The sequence below is a fragment of the Alosa alosa genome, chromosome 5, assembly GCF_017589495.1.
Source record: "Alosa alosa isolate M-15738 ecotype Scorff River chromosome 5, AALO_Geno_1.1, whole genome shotgun sequence".
Lineage (NCBI taxonomy): Eukaryota > Metazoa > Chordata > Actinopteri > Clupeiformes > Clupeidae > Alosa > Alosa alosa.
In genome coordinates this window covers 27864744-27891766 of record NC_063193.1, presented here as the reverse complement: position 1 = coordinate 27891766, position 27023 = coordinate 27864744, and the positions used below count along the sequence as shown (strand labels likewise).

At 42.3% G+C, this 27023-nt stretch overlaps 3 protein-coding genes across 7 annotated transcripts; 2 read left to right on the top strand and 1 right to left on the bottom strand.

The window, feature by feature from the left end:
• The first annotated feature begins 264 nt into the window (after nucleotides 1–264).
• On the top strand, nucleotides 265–7162 carry gstt1a (glutathione S-transferase theta 1a). Its single transcript, XM_048242884.1, has 5 exons — nucleotides 265–405; nucleotides 1227–1314; nucleotides 2440–2590; nucleotides 2837–3013; nucleotides 6027–7162. Exons 1-5 carry the CDS (start codon nucleotides 294–296, stop codon nucleotides 6225–6227), a joined length of 729 nt encoding a protein of 242 aa, XP_048098841.1. The 5' UTR covers nucleotides 265–293; the 3' UTR covers nucleotides 6228–7162.
• A 579-nt stretch (nucleotides 7163–7741) lies between these two features.
• On the bottom strand, nucleotides 7742–8728 carry LOC125295279 (taste receptor type 2 member 40-like). Its single transcript, XM_048244544.1, has one exon. The coding sequence runs from the start codon at nucleotides 8726–8728 to the stop codon at nucleotides 7742–7744; it is 987 nt and encodes a 328-aa protein (XP_048100501.1).
• p2rx7 (purinergic receptor P2X, ligand-gated ion channel, 7) lies at nucleotides 7912–26889 on the top strand. 5 transcript variants are annotated; one of them, XM_048242881.1, is made up of 13 exons: nucleotides 7912–7991; nucleotides 12649–12796; nucleotides 12873–12944; nucleotides 13201–13273; nucleotides 13483–13579; nucleotides 14549–14629; nucleotides 14718–14859; nucleotides 17508–17644; nucleotides 17736–17826; nucleotides 17922–17987; nucleotides 19836–19937; nucleotides 24343–24450; nucleotides 24540–26889. In XM_048242881.1, the coding sequence occupies exons 2-13, from the start codon at nucleotides 12653–12655 to the stop codon at nucleotides 25053–25055; spliced, it is 1629 nt and encodes a 542-aa protein (XP_048098838.1). In that variant the 5' UTR covers nucleotides 7912–7991; nucleotides 12649–12652; the 3' UTR covers nucleotides 25056–26889. The 5 variants fall into 5 exon arrangements, with proteins under 5 accessions (XP_048098838.1, XP_048098837.1, XP_048098835.1 ...); XM_048242878.1 differs by lacking the exon at nucleotides 7912–7991 and adding an exon at nucleotides 11194–11848; XM_048242880.1 differs by lacking the exons at nucleotides 7912–7991; nucleotides 19836–19937 and adding an exon at nucleotides 11193–11848.
• Nucleotides 26890–27023: the final 134 nt, after the last annotated feature.

The window sequence follows — 27023 nt, the reverse complement described above, 5'->3', positions numbered from 1 at the left end:
GGGTGTGTTTTTGTGTGTGTTTTTGTGTGTGTGTGTGTGTGTGTGTGTGTGTCAGGGTAACACAATGTGGGAAAATGTGAATAGTAATAGAACATCACTTGATCGCTTCTTTTGTTGTTGTTCTATCAGGCCGTGCATTTGTCAGTAATGGTTAAGTGGACCAGACAGCATAACAGGCTAACCTAGTTCTAAGTGTCACCACAACATTATACTATTGACCCCAGGGGGAGGGGTTCTTGTCTGCTAGTATAAACATGGGCCTTCCTGAGGGGCAGACATTACAGTTGGACACCATGACTGTGGAACTGTTCCTCGACCTTCATTCGCAGCCTTGCCGAGCAGTCTACCTCTTTGCCAAGAAAGCCAACATTCCATTTGAATACAAGAAGGTGGATTTGGCCTCAGGTAGTGCTACTTGCTGATTTTATCTTATCTTTAATCTACAGTCAATGTAAAAATTGTATCATCTTTTCCGTTACCTTATAATCTACAGTCAATGTAAAAATGTTATCATCTTTTCCGTTACCTTATAACTCTTCGGCAAACTGTGAGAGTAAAAGATGTTTTCATAGCTTTTGGTTATGCATACATGCGTATCTTCCACAAGCTGAAACCTCTATTGCGCAATGTGGACTTTCCCAGAGTTCAGTTGCGTAGAGAATAAAACAGCGAGGCAGACAGAGTTCAGTTGCCCATAGAGAATAAGGCAGCGAGGCAGACAGACAGAGTTCAGTTGCCCATAGAGAATAAGACAGCGAGGCAGACAGACAGCTGTGAATTTGGCAACTCATTAACTCTTCAGCTGCACTGTGAAGCACACATGGTCTGACATGAGCATTTAAACCTGTTCATCTGGCAAAGATCTCCCTCAAAACAGTATAATACAAGCAAACAGCAGGAAACAGGGAAGAGAGGTGTCACCTATGTGACATAAAGCTGTAAGAACAGGAGGGAAGCAAGAAAAAGCAAAAGGGGATCTGTGGCAATTATTAGGAACTGACATGACTATGTTATCGGCTGTTTTGAGATTAGCAGTAATGAAGGGGTCAGCACTATGTTCCCACAGCCCTGTGTTCCCACATTTCTAAGGTTAGGGTTAGGGTTGAGGTGTGGGTGGGCAGGTTAGGGTTAGAGAACATAGGGGTTAGGAAACATAGGGCTGTGGGAACATAGGCATGCTCCTGTAATAGAAACCTAAAGTTGTTGCCTCCTCCACTCCTGCACAGGTGAGCAGTATGGAGAAGAGTTCGGCCAGATCAGCATGGTGCGCAAGGTTCCTGTGCTGAAGGATGGAGACTTCATCCTCACTGAGAGGTATGTTAATGCAAGGTCACAGCTAACGTTTAGATATTTATTAGATGGAGACTTCATTTTCACTGAGAGGTATGTTAATGCAAGGTCAGGGCTAACGTTTAGATATTTATCAGGCAGACACTTCACTGAAAGGTATGTTATAACGCAAGGTCACGTAATTGAGTACTTTTGAGCATTGTTGAATATTGGGGGTGTGTCCCCCTCAAAGTATATTATGATTACGGCCTTACGTCATACTTTGAATGCTTTGCTGAATAAGGAGAGTTAAGTGCATGGCCACAAAGCTACCCTGAATGGGAAACATGCTTGTTTTCTCCATCGTAAAATCTCAGACTTTGAAATTACCACTAAAAAAGGGTGAATCTGACGCAAATACTGTGGAATCCATCCCTCTGAACAACGCCCCCCTCCACATTGAGTCTTGCCACTTGTCACTTTTAGTTGGAGATTCAGGAGGAAGTTGCTGAAGCCTGCTGTGAGTGGCCTTTGGTTGCAAGACAGCCAATCAGTGTAAAGCTCACTTATTTATTCATATGGGTGCCAGCCAGATAACCATGAGGGGGCGCTAGATATCTACTATTTTATTACATGATGCTAGCAGATGTGGGTTTTAACCTCCCAAACCCAAAGTGCTGCAGGTTTGAGCCTGGCCAGGTGCAGGGCTGAGCTGAGCTGAGCTTCAAGGTGCTCTAAGCGATGCTGGGTAACGTCACTTCTGTTGACTTTCAAACAAAACAGAGAGCTAGCTCGCTACTTCCTCCCCCTCCCTCCCATGCTGCTCCCGTGCAATTGAAACTCTCCTAAACGCGCATCTCGTCTGTGATTTGCTGGAACAGTTTGTTATGTTTTTATGGGCTAGGTTTGCCCAGGTTGTTTTTGTTGCCTTTTTTTGGAGCCTGGGCTGTCCACTTTTTTTTACAGTGTATTCAGGACACAGACAGCTAGCGGTTGGTTAGGTGATGTTTGTAGTAAGTGACATAAAATGTTTTAGCCTAAAAAACGCGTGGCATCGTTTGGAGCACCTTTCACTGTCAAAAAATACAATACAGGTTAGCGTTACACCTGCATTCCACGAGAGATTTGTGACAGCAGTTGCCTTCAGTTGGAGTGTCCCTCTACTTCTAGCATAGCCATCCTGATGTATCTGGCTGAGAAGTTCAGCACACCTGATCACTGGTACCCTGCAGAGCCACAGAAGAGAGCTCGGGTTAACGAGTATCTGTCCTGGCAGCACAAGGCTATCCGGGAGAGTGGCTCAAAGATCTTCTGGTTCAGGGTAAGAATGTTAACAAACATCAGACAATATCATGATAAATTTACTTATCAGCAAGTATTCACAATTTTGTGCTGCCAAATGCAATCTTGTTAACATGCATTTATTTGCCTATTTGATTCCCCGCACTGGTTTAGTCAATACTTGGTCACCCTCATTCTCTCTCACCCAGCTGCTGATGCTCAGGTTGTCCATCTCTCTCTCCCACACACACACACACACACACACACACACACACTCCTATTGCAGGCAATGGTGCCCCTGCTCACGGGAGCCCCTGTGGACCAGGAGAGGATGGACTCAGCGGTGGAGGATCTGACCAGCTCGCTGACCATATTTGAAGAGAAGTTCCTCCAGAAGAGGTCCTTCATCCTAGGGCAGGATATTTCCCTGGCTGACCTGGTTGCTATCGTGGAACTGATGCAGGCAAGTGCTCTTGGTCATGGAGGCATCACTTAGTCTATAAGCAGAGGTACCCTAGATCAACGGTTTTCAAAGTTTTTGTTCGGCAAACCCCAAAAAACATTGGCCACATTTAGCAACCCACCGGCAAAAATTAGTTGCAAGATGGAAAATGTTGCAAAATAGATGTTAGTGGCAGAGGCAGAAAATGCCTTCTCTCATAGCTAGGCTATGTCAACAGCAAAGGCATTCATGTCAATAACCTTTGACAATCTGATTTATTAAGGAAAGGATAACTGTTTTTTTATGGACAGAGAACCAAACCAGCAGATAAAACAGAAGGTTAAAACAGACTCAATAAAACAGGAATAAAACATTGACACTTGCACGTTGCATCCAACACTCCAGCACAGGACTGCCAGAACAGCTGTGTGTAACAATTCCATTCTACATTATGCAACATCTACAGTGTACTTGTACATAGACACCCTGGAGTCCTTGCCCAAGAGGACCAAATTAAGAAATGTGATAGATGTTTGGGAAATGTTAATATTTAGTCAGTTGGAAGTTCTGCTGCAGTGGGACTGGGAGCTACCACTGCTCCAGTGGAGGGGGAGAGCAGACTGAGCAGGATCAAATGGATTACACCATGACAAAACACAAGAAAACAACTTAACAAAAGAATCTTAACTCTGCAAAACATGATCATACATGTACAACGTCCCCAAAACTTCATATTCTCATAATTCACTTTCCAATGCAATAAATTAGGGTAATGATAATTGACATCATTGTTTATTATTGCTATTTTCCTTAATGTTGTCTTACCAACATTTTAAAATTGACAATTAGTATGTTGTTTTTACTTGTACTGTAAGTTGCTTTGGACAAAAGTGTCAAAAATAATATAAAATAATAAATAATACAACCATAACCATAACCATAACCATAATAAAGTTCTTAATTCAATTTAATATGATAAAGTAATAATACATTGAAACTCAGTGCTCCTATTCTGTATTGGGGTTGGGGTGTGTGATACTATACTGGAAAAGATGGCAGTGGATTCCACACATCTGCCTATTAATCAGAACACACACACACACACCAGGGGCGGAGCCAGACATGTGAAACATTGGGGGCTTAGCCCAGTGTCACACACAGGAAGGCTAGGGGGGTCCGTGGGCATGCACCCCCAGCAAAACATTTTGAAAAATAACCCCTTAAATAATGACTTCTAGTGAATTCTGTGTAAACTAATGGACACATTGAGACTTTAAAAATGTAAGACTCAAGGTATATTTGACTGGTACTTTTGGTCTTTAAAGAGGGCTCTATAGGCATAGCCTATCTGATCAGAAGGCACTTAGTTAATTAAGCGTTTTTTATAAGTTATGGTTTGTATATTATAGGCTAGTATACTATGCTGAGATAACCCTGATGGGATGCTACCTTGTCTCAATACATTTTTACTTTGAACTCTGGCAAAAGTAGCCTTATGGTCAGGTTTAGCACAGCCCCACATTGTGAACCCACTTGTTGTAATGTACAATGGAACACATGAAGCTAAGTTTAATTCTGGGCTTAAAGTTCATTTTTCAAAATGGGGGTTCTCCCCTTCAGTGCTTCACATAGGTGAACTAATTCAGTTGGGGGATACATTTTACAAACTGAAATCGCATTTTCCTTATAGGCCTATAGGCGTCAATGAGAGAACATTACATTACATTACATTTGGCTGACGCATTTTTAGCCAATGTCAACTATATTACAAGGGATTACATTGTCAGACAACTTTCAAGCTACTGCACGCTAGCCCAGTTCCTTAACCGCTACACTACCACCGCCCCTGAACACTTACAGTACACACTGATTTTGGTTTCGATTTTCTAATTGGAGTAAGTCTTTGTGACAACACGTCATGATACATTTGATAATGTTTGATCGTTGTTTTGGTATGAAGGAAGCATATTTTACGTAATTAATGCGCACTCTAGAAAGTGAAAGTAGCCTAACCTAGGCCTATGCTCTGTGTCTGAGCTGCACGGAATTGATTACGTTCCTCAAACAGAGAACACGCCAATCTCATGGTATTGTTTGCCCTAAAATGCATGAAACATGCAAGTTCAAAATCCCGCCGGTAGCCACGTTACATCTCCATTTCATATTTGCCTAGGCTACTAGCCTACAATAAATAAATTGAACAAACTCAACTGACAACAGGTAAATCTACTGAGTCGGTCATTGAGACTCTATGAATACAGTAGGCTACAAGAAACTTTCTGTCTTTCTGAAGTTTATTTTTTGTATTCGGGTACAGTAGCCTAATTGCCTAATATATTGACAATAGTTTTTCTTACCGGCTTGCTGTTTAAACTGACTGCGCCGCTCTGAACTTTCCTGCCAGGTTTATGACGTAAACCGCTACATCTCGGCTCTGGGATTGCCTAAACTCATCATGTGGGAAATCAGATTATCTGTCAATAGGCTATTGGGCTTTGAAAATAAGGGATAGCCTATTTGCTCAGTAATAGTAGCCTACATTTTGTAACATTTATAGAGAAACCAAGGGGAAGTTAAATTAGAAACGTTGGAAATTGAAAACACATAGGCTACAAAAAAGATTCGGGGCTTTTGATAAAAGATTCGGGGCTTGAGCCCCCGAAGCCACCCCCTTGCTCCTCCAATGACACACACACACACACACACACACAGCCAAGGCAAACACTGCCACTGTAAGTTTGTGTGTGAATAGTTTGTTCTTTTCTGGTCAATGTCTTCTTTTGTGTGTTTGTGTGTGTGTGTGTGTGTGTGTGTGTGTGTGTGTGTCTGTGTCTGTGTCAGACCTGCCTAAGTGTGTAACATACTTCCTTCAATGTTTGGATATGTGAATCTTTCCCTGTGTTAAGGTCCAAATAAAAGCATTAAAATGTGTGTGTGTGTGTGCGTGCGTGCGTGCGTGTGCGTGTGTGTGTGTGCGCGCGCGCGTGTGTGTGCGTGTGTGTGTGTGTGTGTGTGCGCGCGTGTGTGTGAGCAGCCGGTTGGCACAGGCTTAGACGTGTTTGAGGGGCGCCCCCTGCTGGGTGAGTGGAGAGACAGGGTGAAGAAGGAGCTTGGGGAGTCTCTGTTTGACGAAGCCCATCACGTCATCATGAATGCTCACACCCTGCCACAGGAACTGGAGGACAAAGGCATGCTGGAGTTCCTCAAGCCCAGGCTGAAGAAGCTCTTCAACTGATCAAGAGTCCCACACAAGGCCTGACACTGTTGTGTGCTACAGAAATGCTATATTTTCTGTCATTTCTGTTATTCTGCTTTTTTTTTTTGAACTTGTAAAGGTAATTCATAAGATAACCAAAAGACATACAATACTTACTGTATATGTATGCTATTGCATGCAAATATAATTAATGGCCAAACTGTGTGAAGACAAAGCATTTACATTGTATTTCACAATATACAACACAATATTTGCCATTTTATTGTTTGTTTTTAGAGAGTTATCTGTAAATTATACATAGCAGGTGTATTTACAGGTAAGCTAGTGTTTGACTAATGCTCTCTGATTTGAAAATATATTCAAGAGTGAGAAGCTCTTCGCACTACGTTACTTCAGACATTATATAAAAAAATATATTGTATAAGATTCACAATAGGAAAGATATTGTATAAGATACCGGTACACAATAAGACAGATATTGGGGCCATAAAACTGTTGTAAATGTGACATATGGATTTGTGAGAGTATGGATAAAGAGATTTACTCACGTTTACACCCAAAACGACTCAACAAGGCCACATAGCAGACTTCAACAAGGACACTTCTACTGTACATAGCAGACTTGTAGCGCTGATGTGTGAAGGTCTACTGTATGCTCCCGCCTCCCACTGTTCAAATAAGATTTCCGACACTCAACAGTTAGCAGTAGATCTCCAACCAACGTCTATTAAGGGCCAGAGATATTGTTCCACTCTAGAGCCTTGAACCCAGATCCACATCCATGATGATGGACTAACAGTTTCTAATGCATACTAAACCACACCACACCACTTCATAAAAGAACCTTTATTGGTATTGACAAAATTGAAACATATTCTGATAATCATTCTGATAAATGGTGAATGAACTGACACAGCAATGATATGATGTAATAAATACCAATAATATACCTATCTATAGAGCCCAGGAGGTGTCATTGCAAGATATTTTTGTGTATCGCGAGAATGTGCGCTCATTTTACTGAATCGTGCGCGCGTTTTACTAAATTGTGCACACATTTTACTAAATAGTATGGTCATTTGACTAAATTACGCTCTCAATTGAGTAAAACGTGTGCAAGATTTAGTAAATTGTGCGCACGTTTTACTATATTGTGCACACATTTTACTAAATTGTATGCTCAATTTACAACAATTAAATGAGAGCACAATTTAGTAACATGAGCGCACTATTTAGTATAACGTGCACACAATTTACTAAATCGTGCACACGTTTTACTAAATCGTGCGCACGATTTACTAAATTGAGAGCACAATTTAGTTAAATGAGTGCACAATTTAGTAAAACATGCGCATGATTTAGTAAAATGTGCATAGCATTTGGTAAATGAGCGCACGTTGTCTAGATATATACCAAAAAATATCTTGCAATGGCCCCTCTAGGGTTCCGTACTTGCTTAACTCACAATACTTAATGATTAAATAGTTCTGTGCTGTTACTGGTAAATCCATACATTATGCTACATCCATACATCATGTTAAAACGGTTTCCCTGCTCTGGCCTTTGCTGGCTGGTTCTGAAGGGTCCTTCCAACAGGGCCCACAGCGTAGTCTGTCCTTCAGATGCCTGTTGGAAGCGGTCAGCAGCCCTGCGGTGCTCATGCAGTAGAAGGTGCACCCCACCATGACGATGTGATAGGAGATCTTGTCCCCCTGGAGGTGGGAGATGAAGAAGAAGGACACGATGAGGAGCGTGGTGATGTAGACGCCCACCAGAGACACGGTGAGCTTGCAAACCTGCAGGTAGGAGGCTGAGCTCTGGCACTGGGTCTGATTCTTGCGGAGGGCGAGCGTGTGCTGGCACAGGTGCACCACCAGGCGCAGCGACGTGGGCAGCATCACCATGAGGGGCAGCGGGCAGAGCAGGCAGATGAAGGTGGCGGTGTAGAGAGTCGTGTTGATCCAGGGGGCAAAGTCTATAACAGCAGAGTAACTGGCATTCTGCGGACCGCTGGCATTGGTGGCATGGGTTCCATTCAGCCGGTAGATGACGAGGCGCAGAGTCAGAAAGGGGCTGAGCAAGAGGCAAGAGACAACGAAGGTGAGCAGGAGGGCGGCGCCGACGAGAGAGGAGATGTTCCTCTTCAGTGCCCCGAAACACTCCATGGAGAAGCTGACCACCTTCACACAGTAAAACACGTTCAGCCAGGCGATGGACCAGAAGCTCACGCAGCAGCTGGCCAGCCAGAGAAAGAGCACAGCGCTGAAGATGGGGTTCATCTGGCCGTCTCTGGTGGCCATGGCACTGGTGGACACCAGCAGCATGAGCAGGAAGCAGGAGAGGCTCAGCAGCACATTGCTGAGCGAGATGGAGCAGACCACAGCGTTGACCACCGGAGCCTTCCGACTGCGCCACAGCTGCAGCAGCGTCAGCAGCAGATTGTAGATGTTCAGCGGCACCCCTGCCCACAACGGCATGGACATCATGGCCAACTCTGAGACGTCCGAACCCGATGCCATCCTACCACTGGCTCAGTCCAGCCTCACACTGACAGTCGACAGGATGCCTGGCGTCTTATACAGACCCCTGACTGTTTACCATGTATTTAAATAAGTCTGGAGGCCTTCCTCCATATATTTAAAGTAGTCTGCTTGCTATTCTATACGTATTTAAATCAAGCAGGTTGCTGTTCTACATGTATTTAAATCATTGTCTGTCTATACCCCAATCCTAGAGAAGACTGCCATAGTATGAGGGTATCAGGTTGCCACAGGAGAATCTGAAAACACAAATTAGTCACGATGGCAAGAACATCTGCAGCATCTGCTCTGTGTGAGTCTTTGATGAGATCACATGCTGAGGATTAGTGAAATGGAGAGTTTCAGAAACTATAAAGAGAACCGTTTATTACGATGAAGACAAAAGTTTCAGACATCAACAACAATAGACACTTCTGAAGTTTCAGTGTTTTGGTGTGGATACAACACATTTGGGAAACAATATGAAACAGATAAAGTGGATGGAGATTGTTTTCACTTCATATTACTCGGCTCACAGGAAGACACAATCATCCTTGTCCCAAATGTATTTGACTTGATTTGACAGTATATTTCCAACATGTGCAAGCTCACACAAATGCCATTAATACAATTTTCTTTTAATGGACTATAATTAGGCATATTTAATTTCACTGGCTATTTATTACCTGATACAGAACAGATAAAGGAGCTAATGTGATACATAACATTTCCTGAGCTTTCCTTTTTGCTTCTTTTCAACAGAGAGTGGAAGTGAAATGGCTTGGATTGCATTCTTAGATGTAGTAAAGTCTGTTTAGGAGCATTTTAAAAAGACCTAAAGTGACCTAATTTCCTTGAGATCACCCAATACATAGTATGGTAAACACCCTGATTAGATGTCTACTTAGTTTTATTACAGACAATATAGATCATATTCACAGTTAATATCTTTCTTAGTCATGCTTGATATTTGTAATTTTGGTTGCCAAAAAAAATGCCATTCTGATGTCCACATTGTTATACCAGAATATACTGTATACTGTAAATACATAATTATATACAGTACATTTAGGAATAATTAAGAATAAATATGGTTGATGTTCATATGACAAGGCAACAACACAGTATCAACTAAGTCTCAGATCACTGATCAAGAAGTCTGACTGAATCTGATTTCGCCACAGTTAATAAAAGCACACACTTTAAAAATGCAAATACATGATTTCCCCTTCGTGGCTTCAGTTTAAACAGAAATTTCATTATTCAAATCCTCAGGTGTGGATGGCATTGATTGATTCTGAAGACAAGGTAATGGATATGTTTCCCATTCAAAGTTTGGAGTCGTATGTGTGTGTGTTTGGAATCGGAAGGATGCTAGACAGTGACATGATGGAGATCGACTCCGTAGCTAAAGTGAGGCTAAGCCTAACACTAGGCCTGCCGCTCCCCTAACGCTAGGCCTGCAGCTACCCTAACGCTAGGCCTGCCGCTCCCGTACAACACTAGGCCCGCAGCTCCCGTACAACACTAGGCCTGCAGCTGATTCCGAGATCCCCGTAACAGCTGGATCTGCCAGCAGCGTCTGGCAGGCTGGGCATATGGCATTGGATTGGGCCCCAGTGGAGCAGCAGCACTGGTGAGCCAGAGCCAGAGGCCTGAGTACCGGTCAGTGACCGGGGTGGGGACGACAGCTCCATCAACAGCTTCCTCTAGCCAGACAACATTGTTAAAACCAATCTGAAAGTGGCCTAAGACTGACATCAGAATAAAAACTAGCCTTTATTGTTTGTATTTGTCAGTACTGTGCACATATAGGGTTGCCACATTTGATTTGTGAAAATCCGGGACATTCATTGCCGACTGTGTACTGTGTATCTCTGTTTCTTTCCCGCTGGCCCTGACTTTGATTGTAGGCCTAATCCCCCTCCGTCTCGCCCCCCATTTTATCAAACCAAATCGAACTGAAATTTATTTTTTTTTACTAGGCTACCCTCTCCAATCTGTTGCCTACCCGCACGCACTCACTCTCTTCGACATGCTTGCTGCGCGAGGCCGGTAGTTGTTAGGTGATGCTGATTAAGGTAAACTTTCGTTTCGCAGGTCTGCATTACAACCAATCAAATAAGCGCATGCCTGCCTCCGACAGCAGGATACAATCAAGATAACTTAAGAAAAATAGTAGGATTGCAGGAGCGGAACGTAGGTTTTATTGAAAGTGAAACTACGGAATACTTAAAAAAAATAGAAGTCCCTTTGCACCAAAAAACAGGACATTTGGTGTCCCGGAAAGATTATCAATTTTCCGGGACAGACATTTAAAAAAGAGAACAATCCCTGGAAAACCAGAACGTGTGGTAACCCTACGCACATGTATGAGTATAAATAGGCTATCTTGTCCTTTTAACATTGCTAAAGCCAATTGTGGCCTAAGCCTTTTTCCATTTACACAATTGCCTACTAGGCTATAGGTGAAAGACAATAAAAACAGTCATGTAGGTAAAATATTAAAGCAATTTAAGAAAATTGCCATTTCATTGCTGTTGCCCATCAGTGAACATTTTGCAGAATTTAATGTAAATAATCCAGACATTTTCTGAATAGTGGATCTATGGCTCTTCCATGGTCTCTCATTCATCAGACTGTTACTGTAAGCATGCATTGGACAGGTAATTTCATTAGTCTCTCCTACAGGGTGCAAAAGGTTTTGTGGTAGAAACAGGAGATGAGTGTTTTGCGGTGGACTCTTTTCATATTTGATAGGCCTACTGTATTTTCAATTAAGAACACAGTGCTTCAAACTACAGGAGATGGAAATATTAGAACATATAATCCCTTGATTTCCGGCCAGAGACAATGAGTGCGAATTTCTAGACATCAATTGGTGGACCAACTGTGAGGAGGCTAAAAGAACTACTGGGCAAATGGCCGGACCATGTGACATGTCCGGAGAAGAGATAGCCTACAGTCTTGAGAGAGACAGAGCTCCTTCCTCCGCCCAAACATGCCTTGCAGTCTACTCAATTTTTGCGAATATGAGACACATAAACTCGTCAAAATAAAAAGTGTTAAACTCGGTTCGATGAAATGGATGTCTAACGGAATTATTTTGATGTTTATTTGGTAAGTCTGTGAAGTATTTATGCGATCTTGACTAACGCCCACGCATTAGTCTACTTTGACTGCAGAAATGAATCATGTAAATTCGTAAAGTGCAGTTCATATGGAAATAATCAGCTTACGCTTTATTGTAGCCAATGTTAGGCTACTGTCACTTAGTGCGTAAACTACACCGTTGGTAAACCCTCCTCGCGAAGAATCCCACTGCAGCGTTGCCGCCGCTGTCTGTCATTATGGAAGCAGCATAGGCTATAAGCCTATCCAAAACATGAAAAAACAACAGAGAACAATAGCATTGGTTTGAACAGTTTTTTTCAAGAGTGTTAGTGTAACATTGCCTTGGCAGATGCACTTGCGCTCTCTCTCTCTCTATCTCTCCTCTTTGTGTGTGTGTGTGTTGGAACTCACACCCACTCCACTCCTGTAGCCTATGTATTTGCAGTCAGGGACATTTTCGAGATAGTCCGCCGACATTGCGCCCCAGCCTAGTAGCACTGGTGGACGTGACGTGATGTCACTATTCTCCTGGCTGCCCATTAGTCTCAGATAGTCTCTAGTGCCCATTGTAGCATCATGCTGTTTACTAGTGTCCATTCATATTGCATCATGCTGTTTACTAGTGTCCATTAATATAGTAGCATCATGCTGTTTACTAGTGTCCATTGTAGCATCATGCTGTTTACTACTGTCCATTGCAGCATCATGCTGTTTACTAGTGTCCATTCATATTGCATCATGCTGTTTACTAGTGTCCATTCATATTGTAGCATCATGCTGTTTACTAGTGTCCATTCATATTGCAGCATCATGCTGTTTTGGAATAAGGAATATCAGGCGTATGACTTGGTCATCAGCTCAGTCACCACAAAGGTCAAAGGGGTGGGGTTGACCAACATGCCTGAGGTTGGTGACGTGGTGTGGGACGTAGTGGACCATAGTGGCCTTTCCCAGGTAAGCCTGCGTCCTCTACTCATTCTCTTTTGAATCACAATCACATACAAGTTCTAATGAAAGCCATCAATTCTAGGGGAAGAACTCTTTCTTTGTGGTCACCAATTTCATTGCCACAAAGCAACAGAAGCAAGGCAAATGCCCAGAGGTAAGCTAACCCTAACACAGGGGTAGGCCTGTCCAGTGGTCATTTGCCCACACAGTTTAAGCTAACACTAACCCTGTAGAGTGATCATTTGCCCATGCAGTTTAAGCTAACACTAACCCTGTACAGTGATCATTTGCCCACGCAGTTTAAGCTAACACTAACCCTGTACAGTGGTCATTTACCTACACAGTTTAAGCTAACACTAACCCTGCACAGTGGTCATTTACCCAAGTTGTTTGTGCTTGTGACCCCTCAGACGCCTCAGACTGGGAGGCCATGCCGCTCAGAGAAAGACTGTGAGAAGGGCTACTGGGACCAGCACAGCCACGGTACGGACCCGCCAGTCCTCCAGTGAGAGGCAGCTCCAAAGTGCCATCCAGGCTGGACCAATACACAACTGCGCATACACACACACACACACAGACACTCAATGTGTCTCAGCTGCAACTAAATCAGCCAGCACACACACATACTCTCCATATGTTGTCTGTGTTTTGTTCCAACTTGATTTGTCTGTGCTGTTGCCTTTTCCACACAGGTGTTCAGACAGGTGTATGTGTAAAATTTGATGTCACCAGGAAGACCTGTGAGGTGGCAGCGTGGTGCCCCATTGAGAAGAGGACTCCACCACCAAGGTGCAGTTAACCCTGTCGACACACTGTGATTCCACAGCTGTCATTCCTCTCAGCTTGGTCAAAACACACGGTTGTCAGGGGTCTGCTTAAGAGTGACTTTCTTTAGATAACCTAACGACAGCAAAAGTTAGAAACACAAATAAACCATAATGCACAAGTGTTATATCTTGTTGTCAAATAAGAATATTCATCTGAGTTTGTTAAGATTAAACCCTAGGCACTTTTTAGGCACACAACACAGACACACACACACAGAGACTATCCAAGAGTGTGGAAAGATGCATCCGGAAACAACATGTAATGTCAGACTTAACAACTGAATTCTCTGCCTCACAACTCAGCTGACCTTAACAATGAGTGGAAGTCTGGGCAGGAAAACAGACAGCACTGATTTTTTTCTGACATTCTGTTTTGTAATCATACAAGATTGGTATTGTGAAATGATCTCAACAGGTTTGAGGAACTTTTAAAATGACAGTTCCTCTTTTGCTTTGAACATGATATGAAACTGCGCTTCTGCTTGGCCATGGCATCCTGTCTGACCTCCTGTAACCGCGACCTGTTTTAGCCACAGGGTGTGGATGGGCAGGCCAGTGCTTGGGTCAGTTGGGATGCAGTGGTATGAGATTTCAGGCAGAATTTAATGGCTATGTTATAATGGCACCACAGGCTGGGTTGGTTGTTATGGAACTGCAGGCTGGGTTGGTTTTATGTTATGGAACTGCAGGCTGGGTTGGTTGGTTGTTATGGGTCTGCAGGCTGGGTTGGTTGGTTGTTATGGGTCTACAGGCTGGGTTGGTTGGTGGTGTTATGGGTCTATAGGCTGGGTTGGTTGGTTGTTATGGGAGTATAGGCTGGGTTGGTTGGTTGGTGGTGTTATGGGTCTATAGGCTGGGTTGCTTGGTGGTGTTATTGGACTTTGTGTTGTGTTGGGTGTCAGTGATTAAGAGGCACTTCCTACTTCCGCAGGCCTGCTCTACTGGCATCAGCAGAAAACTTCACAGTTCTAATCAAGAACAACATCCGATTTCCAGCCTTTAACTACATAAGGTAACTGGGTACACCTAAACTTTTAACCTCGCTCATACTGAAGTGAAGTGCTGTTACTCATAACTTTCTTCAATAACTCTTTCACCAGAAGGAATATCCTACCGGAAATGACCGATACTTACCTGAAGAAGTGCATCTTTAACCGACGAAGCCATCCCTATTGCCCCATATTCCGCTTGGGGGACATAGTGACTGAAGCAAAAGAGAAATTCACTGAGATCGCAGTCGAGGTACCAATTTACTTTCTTCTCTGTTTTTTGCTGTATGCATTACAGTTTTTCACAATTGCTAAAACACATGTTTTAAACCTGCCACCCTTTTCTCAAAACTATAAACACAAATCCAAAATCTCAAACTACATTCACAAAACCTTTGCCAACCTGGTTTTGTGAGTGTAGTTTGAGATTTGGGATTTGTGTTTACAGTTTTGAGAAAAGGGTGAAAGTTTTTTTTTTTTTTTTTAAATGTGTTTTAGCAATTGAGAAAAACTGAGAAAAATGTTGCTCTTAACTCAATTTGAACCTTTATGTCTCAAGACACTGGAAAGTGAAGTGCTAGATGTTTCCCAGTGACATTATTCACTAGATGGCACTAGTGCTAGATGTTTTCCAGTGACATTGTTCACTAGATGGCACTAGTGCTAGATGTTTTCCAGTGACATTATTCACTAGATCAGTGTTTCCCAAAGACTGGGTCGCGACCCACGGGTGGGTCGCAGGAGATTTTATTAGGGTCGCCAGCACAATTTATGTTGTCTAATAGGCCTAACTTATACAATTTAGCCAAGAAAGCTATCAGTTTTCTAATAGGATATAGTTTGTTTACCACAGTCACGGCCCTCAAAATGCAATTCTGCATTTATAATAGCTCTGAAATTGGGGGGGCGAACGTGTCGCAGAGGGGACATCGTGGACATCTTATTCGCAAAATTAAACATTTCTGCGGGGCCCTTGCCATGAACCTCGCAGTTGCAAAATGCAAGGGACATGAATCAGCCTATTTGCACAAACATTAACGGACACCAGCTCTTCAACTTGACTGATTCAAATCTAGTCAACTAAAGCAGACATCCGTATACCGGACATTGCAATTCAATTTGCGTCATAGGCTGTAGATAGTTTCGATTGTAGATACACTCTTTAAAGTTAATAGCAACCTCATCACATTCCTTATTATTTCGGATTTAAAACGCTAAACAGTGCATTATATTAGGTAGGCTACAATTTAAATGAACATTTTAAACGCATTATTTCCTCTCGTTTCCCACCTCGTAACTCTTGTAAAGGCGCATTATCTTTTGACTATCGCGCAAAAGCCGTTGTTGTGATATGTATTCATTTCACATTCTTACAACATAGCTTGTCACAACATCAATACACAGCCTTGGTATATGGCCTACAAAGAAACGTTTAACTCCGGAGGGAAATGCGGATTCAACTTTCCAAATAAAGAAACCTCCACAAATAGGTTACAATATAACGACTTGAGTTATTTGCTACATGTTTACATAGGAATTAACGGTGTTATGGATCCATTTGTCTGCAACGCAACGTAGCCTACAATATCTCTCTTTAGAAATACAGGAACAGCTTACTATGCTGAAGAGTGACGACTCCTGCGTAGCATGCAAGAATATCCCCAAGAAATGTTTGAGAACCTGTGGCCTAAAACAATATGGTTGCATGCATGTTGCATGTAAGATCTGAAGTGAAATGGGTCGCGATGGTCTGTCATTTTTAAAAAGTGGGTCCCCAGAAAAAAAGTTTGGGAAACACTGCACTAGATGACACTACAGTGCTCCACAAGAGGGTTAGAGGCCATGGGCAAAAAACTGCTTTATGCCCGTCCTAACATTAGGGGGCACTATTACGAAGGAAAATGCTCCCTGAGGGCCACAAACTGTTCCATCAGTATCAGCCATGTGGAAGTACAATCATGGTTATGGTTAAGAAATTTAGCGGATGCTTTTGTCCAAAGCGACTTACAAAATAAATGAATACAATAGTTAAAAATTATACCAAGTGTAATGCCACAGAACAGTAACATACAATCATACCGAGTGTCATGCCACAGAAAGAACAGAAGAAAAGAGACAGCAACAACAACAACACATTGCATTTATAGAGCCTCAAAGCTGCATTTATAGAGCCTCAAAGCGCTTCACAGTGAAGGGAGACCTTCACTAACCACCACCACCAATGTGTAGCACCCACCTGGCAGCCATTACTGTATGTAGGGGCAGCTGTGGCCTACTGGTTAGCGCTCCGGACTTGTAACCGGAGGGTTGCTGGTTCTAAACCCGACCAGTAGGCACGGCTGAAGTGCCCTTGAGCAAGGCACCTAACCCTTCACTGCTCCCCGAGCGCCGCTGTTGTTGCAGGTAGCTCACTGCGCCGGGATTAGTGTGTGCTTCACCTCACTGTGTGCTGAGTGTGTTTCACTAATTCACGGATTGGGATAAATGCAGAGACCAAATTTCGCTCACGGGATCAAAAGAGTACTTATACTTATACTTAATGTGCCAGAATGCTCACCACACACCAGCTTGAGGTGGAGAGTTAGGGACAATCACTATGACCAAGCTGCACTACAGTGTTGCTCATAATGAACAGGTACAGTAATAGTTTTTGCTTCACCTCACTGTGTGTACACTGTGTGCTGTTTGTGTTTCACTAATTCACCGATTGGGTTAAATGCAGAGACCAAATTTCCCTCACGGGATCAAAAAAGTATATATACTATACTATACTATATACTTTTATCAGTAGGGCGCAAATACTTCTGTTCAATTTGGATTTGCATGTACAGTTGTGTGGTTAGACTGGCCTGCTAGGGGTGCTGTGCTCAGTCTGCTGCCTGTGGGGCTCTGTGTTCGCAGGGTGGTGTGATTGGGGTTCAGATCAACTGGGACTGCGACCTGAACCGATTCTCCCAGCGGTGTTTGCCCGGCTACTCCTTCCGACGACTGGACGAGAAGGAGAGCAATCGAACCCTGTACCCAGGCCTGAACTTTAGGCAGGTGCTTCAAACATAATGGGAAATTGTGAGTGTTACATATCTCTATTTAATAGAGCAACAATAACTTGAGCTGAAACAATTTCACCAGGTTTGCAAGGTACTACACAGAGAATGGCATTGAGTACCGGACTTTGTATAAAGCCTTTGGGATCCGGTTTGATGTCATGGTGTTTGGCAAGGTGAGATATGTCAAAATATTTGATGTTCTTCCATCATAACAGTGAATCAGTGGCCATGGCAACCAATGACTGATCTAGTTCTGTGCTTTTGATAGGCTGGGAAGTTCAGTATAATACAGCTTATCATCTATATTGGATCAACTCTATCATACTATGCATTGGTAGGTAGATTTGATTATTACTCATTATTATACGGCTCTTCACAATGCTAGTAGAACGCTCCATTGACTTGAATGGGATTTCCCAACGTTCTACGGTAAAATAAATTCTTGTAATTACCGCTGCAAACATATAATTACCACTGTCAATGGCAACGGGTTTTGTGCTGCTGATAATATCACTCCGCAAATATTCCGGTCACTTCTTGCATTGGAACTTCATTCAAAAGTGAAAGCAGACGGTTGATCAGCTGTGTTCTAAAGAATGTTTGATTCAAGTTCAGCGTGTGTTGCGAACTATTTGTTTCACAGCAAAAGCCACAATGAAACGGTAACAAATAAGTGTAAAGAGACATATCGTGGAGTTTATTTTTTCGTTTTGGCAAGTAGCCGTATAGTAAGCGGGATAATGTATAGAACGCCGGTCATTATGGGAAAATAAGTCCCTTCAGGGCGAAACAAGACCCCTCTGCTGGCGCGTCGGGGTCCGGTTCGCCCTGTCGGGACTTATTTTCCGTTCTATACATTATCCCTTATGTATAACTATTAACTAAATTAAATTCTGCTCACTGATGGGTTGGGTTTTGTCTATGTGTTTGTGCCGTACAGTATATATGTACTGGGTGTGTTTGTATCGTATGTATGTGACTGTCTGTGTTTGTGCCATGTGTATGTTACTGTCTGTGTTTGTGGCATCTGTATGTAACTAGGTGTGTTTTTGCTGCAAGTATGTGACTGGTTGTTACTGGTGTGTTTTGCCATATGTACTGTATGTGACTGACTGTGTTTGTGTCATGTGTATGTTACTGTCTGTGTTTGTGGCATCTGTATGTAACTAGGGGTGTTTTTGCTGCAAGTATGTGACTGGTTGTTACTGGTGTGTTTTGCCATATGTATGTGACTGACTATTACTGTGTGTGTTTGTGTCATTTGTAGTGACTGGGTGTGTTTGTGCTGCATGTATGTGACTGAGGGTGTCCACACACGCTTGCGCTGAATGCAGTGCCGGAGACGCATGTCGTCCACTTTACATGGTCTTACGTCATCCTGTTGCCAAAGTGAATTGTGGTTCCAATGCGTTGCTTTGCTCCCGTCGCCTTCGTCAACAAGTTGAGAAACTGTTGCTGCACCAACAGACAGCAACGCAAGGAACCAGCCAATCAAATTATGGTTACGCTTCAAGGCATGCACCATAGTACACACCCCCGTATGTCGGGAAAACCCACCGGCATGCAGTAACGCAACGCAAACGTGTGAATCTACTGTAGGTTGAGTGTGTTTGTGCTGCATGTATGTGACTCAGGGTTCCTACACATTTTGCATTTCAAATGCATTCCATACTTTTTCCATACTCAAATTTCCAAACTTCTCGGTAGATTTTTCTGACCATATTCTCGACATTGTGGCCACTTCTGGTTTGGGATAACTCGGTGAAAACAAAGGTATGGACAACTGAAGTGAATTAAAAAATTACACTTAATATTCGTCCATTTAGCTGGGTCATTTTTAGTTGTATCTTAGTTGTATCATAGTTGTATCTTGACAATGGAGACTGACAGTTAAGCTACACAACAGTAGGAATGGTTCATTATGACCTGAGTGAAGTGATTAGTACTGCAAATGCAATAGTCTGGAAACACAAATATTTCTCCATACCCTTGTTTCTTTTTTCCATACTTATCCAGACCTGGAAATTACTAAAATCAAATTCCATACTTTTCCAGGTTTTCCATACTGCGTAGGAACCCTGGTGACTGCGTGTGTTTGTACCGTATGTATTTGACTGGTTGTCACCGGTTGTGTTTGTGCCGTATGTATTTGACTGGTTGATACCGGTTGTGTTTGTGCCAGACAACTGTATTCCTAGACTGGCTCATCGGGTCCAGATGCTACTCCAGAGAGGCCAGAAAGTACTCAGAGAGGAAGTTTGAGTCAGTTCAGGATCAACAGGAGGTGAAAGATATTACAAACGCACAAACACTCCAAACACACAGACGTTGTATTGGTGGCTAAATTATGGCAGGTACTGCGCCACTTTGGCGTGTGGAATAAGGATGCTTATTAACTGCAAGAATAGGCTACTTCTGTCTGTCACGTCAAAACGGTTTGCCATATGTTTGAGAGATGCTATAGAGCTCAACAGTCGCGCCCACCTCCATTAATTTTCTCCATTGAGAACTGGATATATAGGTATATATACTCTTTTGATCCCGTGAGGGAAATTTGGTCTCTGCATTTATCCCAATCCGTGAATTAGTGAAACACACTCAGCACACAGTGAGGTGAAGCACACACTAATCCCGACGCAGTGAGCTGCAACGCTCGGGGAGCAGTGAGGCGTTAGGTGCCTTGCTCAAGGGTACTTCAGCCGTGCCTACTGGTCGGGGTTCGAACCGGCAACCCTCCGGTTACAAGTCCGAAGCGCTAACCAGTAGGCCACGGCTGCCCCCAAATTGTAAGCGTCCACGATATAATCAAAACCAGCTACGCCATGATTAAGCGATTGTATATGCTCATATAGACACCAAAAGTTAATGGGGCATCAACTTTGTTTTGAGACAAAAAAAATGTATTCCAGATTTCACACAGAAGTACTACACTACCCAAAATCCACACAAATAGAACTTGAACGTTTCAGATGTTGCATTGAAACGTAGCCTATTACTTGCTTACTTTCACTTTCAATGATAGCGAACAAACTACTCATGTACTCACAGGCATACACACACTCACTCAGTCACACACACCCCATACACACACATGCGCAAACATAACGCATATACACACATACACAGACACACCCAACACACACCCCATACACACACACGCACACATAATATATAAACACACACGCACACATAACGTATATTAGGGCTTTGACTTTTGCCCAAAAATCCTATTCGAAGTGTGTTTGTTTATTCATATTAAAATTCGAATATGTATTAATAATATTTTAACAATTAAATGTCTTCAGTAAGGCCGATATTGGTATCAAACTTAAGTTCTATATGTTCTGTCCACCAGAGGGCAGTGTATCAGTCAATGTCAATTGACCCCTTGCAAGTGACGTCACGTTTTGTTCGCGCCACAGCAAAATAGCCTAGTGGACGGCAAGAACACGAATCAAATCAATGGGTTGTAATGGGACATATCGCACAGCTAGGAGATTATAGTGAGATTTAACCGTAGTAATGCCCTTCCACGACTGTTGGCTTATTGTTTGGAATACAACAACATCCCATGTTCTTGCATAGATATATTTTGGTTTGTTTTCTTTGTGTTTCGGGAGTATTTCAACCACAATTGCATGCTTATCTCCTCAGTGTATGAAGCACAGCAGCGGTTGCTATAGCAACCATAGACTGAACAGGACGGCAGATAGCACTTAGGCAAAGTCTTTGGCAAGATCTGAATGTAAACAGATAATACCGTTCAAGTTTTTTTATTTCCTATTTCTTTCAATTCTTTAACTTAAGACATGTAGGCCTAAGAAGTAAGTTTATTCGCTGGGCAACGTACAAACTGACGAGTTACATTAGCCCTAGCACTATGAGCTACGATAAACGTTAGCTAGAATAGCTAGCTTCTAAGTGTGGCAGCTAAGTTATTATTTCATGTTCTGTTATGACATTCTTAACGTTTTGACTATGTTACAACTGATAAAAGCAAGACAAATAAAGTAACCAAATCGCTTTGCAATATTTTAGTCTAGAAATACTTATGGGTGTTCATTTACCATAATGTTAATTACAGTAGCCTAACGTTATGACCTATCTATAACGTTATCTCCACTTGCTGTTACCACCAGTTTTAATAACTTTACATTTGCGATCATGACCCATTTCATCTAACAACACCACTGGCATCTTTCCTTGACTATCAGACCCCAAACAGCAATACATTGAACTACAAAGATGTTATAGTAATGGTGTTCAGTTCATCATAATCGTTATGACATAACGTAATTTGCCGTCCAGCATGGAGCCGTCACGTGACTTAAGTCACGTTTCTGCAAGGGGTGAATAGACTACGTGCATGAAAGGCTGAGTATTTATGCGTGTGTTAAAATTGTTATTATTGAGCATAAGGCAGGGCGATAAAACGATAGCGATATGTATCGCAATAGACATGTAATCGATATCAATAAAAAATACGTTCGATAGAACATTCATAATTAAAAGCAACACACACCTCCTGCCTTACGTTGTCCATAAATAAATAGGCTAAATATATCTTGCATTGTAGTATGTCAAACTCTACCAGAGTAGGCAGAAGTAGGCCTACCTCAACACAGACTCTCCTTGCCCCGTGCACTCTCTCTCTCTCCCTCTCAACAGGCGCATCCCTCATCAGCATGCACACGTAATCCAAACATTAATCGTGCAAGACGACTGGCTAAATTGCCTTTAAATCCCGTTAGCATCATTAGAACGCTGCACGAATTTGTTCAAAACTGTTGCATTCAAATTGACTGCTAAGTTCTAATCATCTCAATCCCGATGGAAAAGTATTTTCCAAGACTTAAACGGGCCTGTCCCAAGGAGAAAAAGTATTCATTTGAAACTTAAACACAAGTAGGGAAACTGAACAGTCTAACCAGACTATGATAAACTAGCAAATTAAGCTAACGTTACTTTGTTTACAATATTTCCAGGCTTCAACCAGTGCTGCTTTTCATTCAGACTTATCTGCACATTTATTTATTTGAGTGTTTTTCATGATTGTGTTGCCATTTATTTTCCCTGTTTGCTATGATTGATAACTTAGGTGATTAAAATCAGAGGAAAGTTTAAAATAAAAGTGTCTATTATGTCTATGTGTGAGCTCACTAAGCGCGAATCAGCCAGGATGCTAACATCACCTACAGGAGCCCAGATGACCAATAATAGCCTTGCTAATGAGCTCGCGATTTTACTTCACCAGGCGTGAAAAAAACCTCGGAATCTGAATTGAAAACAACGTTTACAACCAAATACATTTATAGAAATGATCTCCATAGGCTACAGGTTCGAATATTAAGAGATCCCTAAAATTCGTTCGAATATCTTTAATTTTTAAAAGAATCGAATTATATTCGGGGTCATTCCACCGAATCGGTGCCTTTTGCGTCCCACAACATATAATCAGTTCTAAAGTTGCTTTAACAACAAATACATGTGTAATTTAAAAAAACGTAATGTTACTATAGATCATATGCATAAATATAAGACCAAGTAAACCCAATAAAATACAAGTTAAAATGATTAAAATCACATAAATATTTGCTATGGGTAAGGATTTTGGCGTGTCCCACGCTATGTTTTTTCTTTTTCAACAGCACTTCTCAGTTGTAAAATGTTGGTTAAAGTATACAATGTTCACAGTTTTATATTGTCCTAAGTGTAATCTCATTGTTAAGCAATGATTTTCACATAAATCAATATGTTTTCTTAGAAAATATAAGTCATTTATCATTGTCCCTTAATTTCATCTCAGTCCTGTTACTTTCACTAAAACCCCTTATAAAATAATGGTACAAACTAGAAGTGACATAATTTCAAGGAAGTGACATAATTTAGAAGAAGCAGATTCCACAGTGTAAGAAAGGGTAACTTTCTCTCTTCTTAAATGTCCTATTTTTCATGTTTTATCAGGGTTGTGAGAGAGGGGCGAGCATACAACATCAGTCCTGTTACCATTTTTTAAAGTGTATATATAAACAATTATTTATCAATACTGATATTACCTATATCTAGAAGTAATAACCTTTCAGATTACATCCCATGTGCCTCCCTAACCTTGACCTGTTAGCTAGAAAGGAGCAATTTACCATGAAATCATCAGTCCTGTTACCATCAGTCCTGTTACTATCCTACAATATTCTATGTAATAAGTGAATGGTAAAAAATAAATGCATAGCTTGAGATGGCCCAACACAATTTCTTGTCATGTTAAGATGTGTTAATTAAATGGGCAATGAAAAAAATGAGTTGAAAAAAGTTGAAAAGGCACCGATTTCTGAAGTTCGGAGTCAAAGCCCTAACGACACACACGCATGCACGCACACACGCACAAACACACACACACACACACACACACAAACACACACACACAGACAGACACACACATACATCCCATACAAACAGGCGTCTCACTCACACACACACACACACACACACACACACAGAGGCATAGATACACCCAATAAACAGATGCGTACGCTATCACTCACACGCAGACACACCCAATACACATAGGCATATGCACTCACTCTCACATACACATACTTTCTCTCACACTCACATTTGCATGGTGGCTGTGTAGTAGTGGGTTGTAAATGTACTCTGGCTGCTGAACAATGCTTCATGTCTTCCCACAGTGTTTGCTCTGTATCTCGTTTGTGGATGAGGACAAAGTACGGTTGCTGAAGAGGTCCAAAAAGAAGAGTTTGCAGGCAGTAAAACCCATCTCATTTCACCCGCGGAAGGTAAGCATAAACTAAATTTATGACGGTGCGGAGTAAAAGGATACGACTGTAATATGTTCCTGACTAGCTGTGGTTGTGGTCGCTCACAGGATGACTCCACATGCTTCAGGGCCTTGGTCAGTGCGCTGCAGCCTGCAGCTAGACCAGACCTGGCTGCCCAGAACGGGCCGGCAGAGCCCAAAGCCGAGGATGAGGGGGACGGGGGGCAGAGCGTAGGCACTCCGCTGGTGGAGCTACCCCAGGACAGCCGCCCCCCGTGGTGCCAGTGTGGCTGCTGCCCCCCGTCGTGCCAGCTGGAGGAGCAGCTGTGCTGCAGACGGGAGCCGGGGCGCTGCCTCACCTCCTCCCCCCTCTTCCCCGCCCTGGTGCTGAGGCGCTCCACCCTGGAGACCCTGCTGCTCTACCAGAGCCCCCTGGCGGAGCTGCACGAGGAGGCCCACCTGCGCCGCGGGGCCTGTGCCCAGTTCATCGGCTGGCGCTTTGGAGGAGCTCTGCCCCAGGACGCCATGCCAGTCATGCCTCGCTGCTGCGTGGCCAGGGTCAGAGCAGAGTTCCCCAGCCCGGACGGCCGCTACGAGGGCCTCACACTCAGCCGTCCCCTTTAAACCAGCAGTTGGTTAGCACTAGAAGGGCACAAGATGGTGCTCAGGTTGCACTAACCTCACTTGCCTTGATAAAGTTAAAGCAGACATAGAATGGAAAAACGTTTTTACCTTGCCTTTGTTGAATAAGGAAACACAGTTGTTTCCTCCTTCATATGCGAATCTCAGACTTTGAAATGACCCAAAAATACTGATCTGAATTAATCAATCTGAACAAAGACAAAGTGTGATGCCGAGCAGAAACTGTGTTCACTGTGAGTGTGTGTGTGTGTGTGCTTGCGTGCATGCTTGCGTGCGTGTGTGCGTGAGTGCCCCAGAGTTTTCCTGTTGAACTTTTAAGGCCAAAGTATACAGAGTCTGTGCATGGTGTACTATAGGTATGAGGTATTTTCATCCACATTAAAAAAACGATTCTTTTAGCAGACACTTTGATACAAAGGGACAAATTTGAATGTGAGTAAATTGTTCTCTGGGATTAGAACTACAGGAGTCTGACTGATAAAACGTTCTTTTAGTCTTTTAGAGAAGTTCCAATTCATGCTTCAGCAAACTATAGCTTATTTGATTACCAGCAATGACATATTAGACTAGGTAGCAACTGCTATTTGTTTTTAAACAATATATTTATTAGTTTTCACATTCACAACAAATAAAAGATGGATCCATTGTGAAATCCACTGAAGAAATCAAATCAACAAAAAACACACTTCAATCAAATACACCAAAAACACAACACATTGGCTCAGTTACTACATACAGCAGCAAAAGTTATAAAAGTAATGTGCAAGCTCTCAGCTCTCCCTTCTCAGGACCTTTCAGAGAGTCTCGGTAACATAATGGCAGAGATAGCAGGCTCCAAATAGGAATCATAAACTTGATTTAGCACTCTGTGCCAGCCATAACATTTGCCACTCTGTGCCAGCCTTAACACTTGGTTAGTAACTGCTATTTTGATAGAGAAGTGAACCGGCTATGAAAACGCAGCGATTACTGTAGGCTTTGCATGCTGCTAATATTGTTCCATAGACAGCTGGCGTACAACAAGGCGGCCTCTGCAGAAGTACACGTCAGCCTTTACTGGAGGTGAAACTGCTATGGAGTTTGGATAAGACACTGAATGAAGGTGTTTGACCATATCTTACAACATTACTGGCATACATTTACAGTTAACTCTCCCATATGTATGCTACTGGGTGGAGTCAAAGAACCGCATGTGACTGAATTAAAAACTATTTTATACATTTATATGGCCTTGTGCAGTGCACCAATAATAAAGTGGCCTTACTTTACAGCAACAAGTTTCTAAAACGATCTGCTAGTGTAATGAGGACCGGCAAAGGGTGTTCAGAAAATGCATGTTTTGAACCCAGTATGGACCCTATTGGATTGTATAAAGTTCAACTTTAGATTAAAATCGGTAAGAAAGTATAACTCCGGAGCATATTGAATATTTGTTGATTTTTAATCATATCTAAGTGACGACACTCATCCACTGACTTGCATTGTATTTAATAGAGTGCCTGTGGCTGTGGTGAGCAACTCTGTGTGCTTGGTTTTCCCTTTTCTGTGCATTGTGTGCAATTAATTATATTAATTGTTTATTCTCTTAATGACACAATAGTATTTTTTGACAATAGCTTACTTGCCTTGTGAACGCCATTCGCCATGCTGCCTTATATGTGTTAGATCACTGGATCAGTCCATTCATTGAATTCCCATGTTGACTCAGTGAAACAGTCCTTTTTCATCTTTTGTATTATGTTGTATATTTGGAATACTTATGTTTTGTAATGTTTGTTTGTAATTTTATTCTATTTTCATTAAAACCTGAAGCTTGGAGGCTAAAACCTCACTTTATCTGACTGTTTTGTTGAAAGGAGATAAGCTGGCTGTCATCTTCCTGTTAGATCAAACAAAGATGACAGTACTGCAATGACCCAAAGGTTTCCTTTTGGTATATGGTTTTGTTTC

Excerpts from the sequence above, each read along its gene's own strand:
- gstt1a (XM_048242884.1), top strand. The coding sequence starts at position 294 with ATGACTGTGGAACTGTTCCTCGACCTTCATTCGCAGCCTTGCCGAGCA. Across the intron at positions 1,315-2,439 it reads GACTTCATCCTCACTGAGAG|CATAGCCATCCTGATGTATC; the intron begins GTATGTTAATGC and ends CTCTACTTCTAG. Across the intron at positions 2,591-2,836 it reads CAAAGATCTTCTGGTTCAGG|GCAATGGTGCCCCTGCTCAC; the intron begins GTAAGAATGTTA and ends CTCCTATTGCAG.
- LOC125295279 (XM_048244544.1), bottom strand. The coding sequence starts at position 8,728 with ATGGCATCGGGTTCGGACGTCTCAGAGTTGGCCATGATGTCCATGCCG.
- p2rx7 (XM_048242878.1), top strand. The coding sequence starts at position 11,730 with ATGCCTTGCAGTCTACTCAATTTTTGCGAATATGAGACACATAAACTC. Across the intron at positions 17,988-19,835 it reads CTCTATCATACTATGCATTG|ACAACTGTATTCCTAGACTG; the intron begins GTAGGTAGATTT and ends TGTTTGTGCCAG. Across the intron at positions 24,451-24,539 it reads TCTCATTTCACCCGCGGAAG|GATGACTCCACATGCTTCAG; the intron begins GTAAGCATAAAC and ends GGTCGCTCACAG.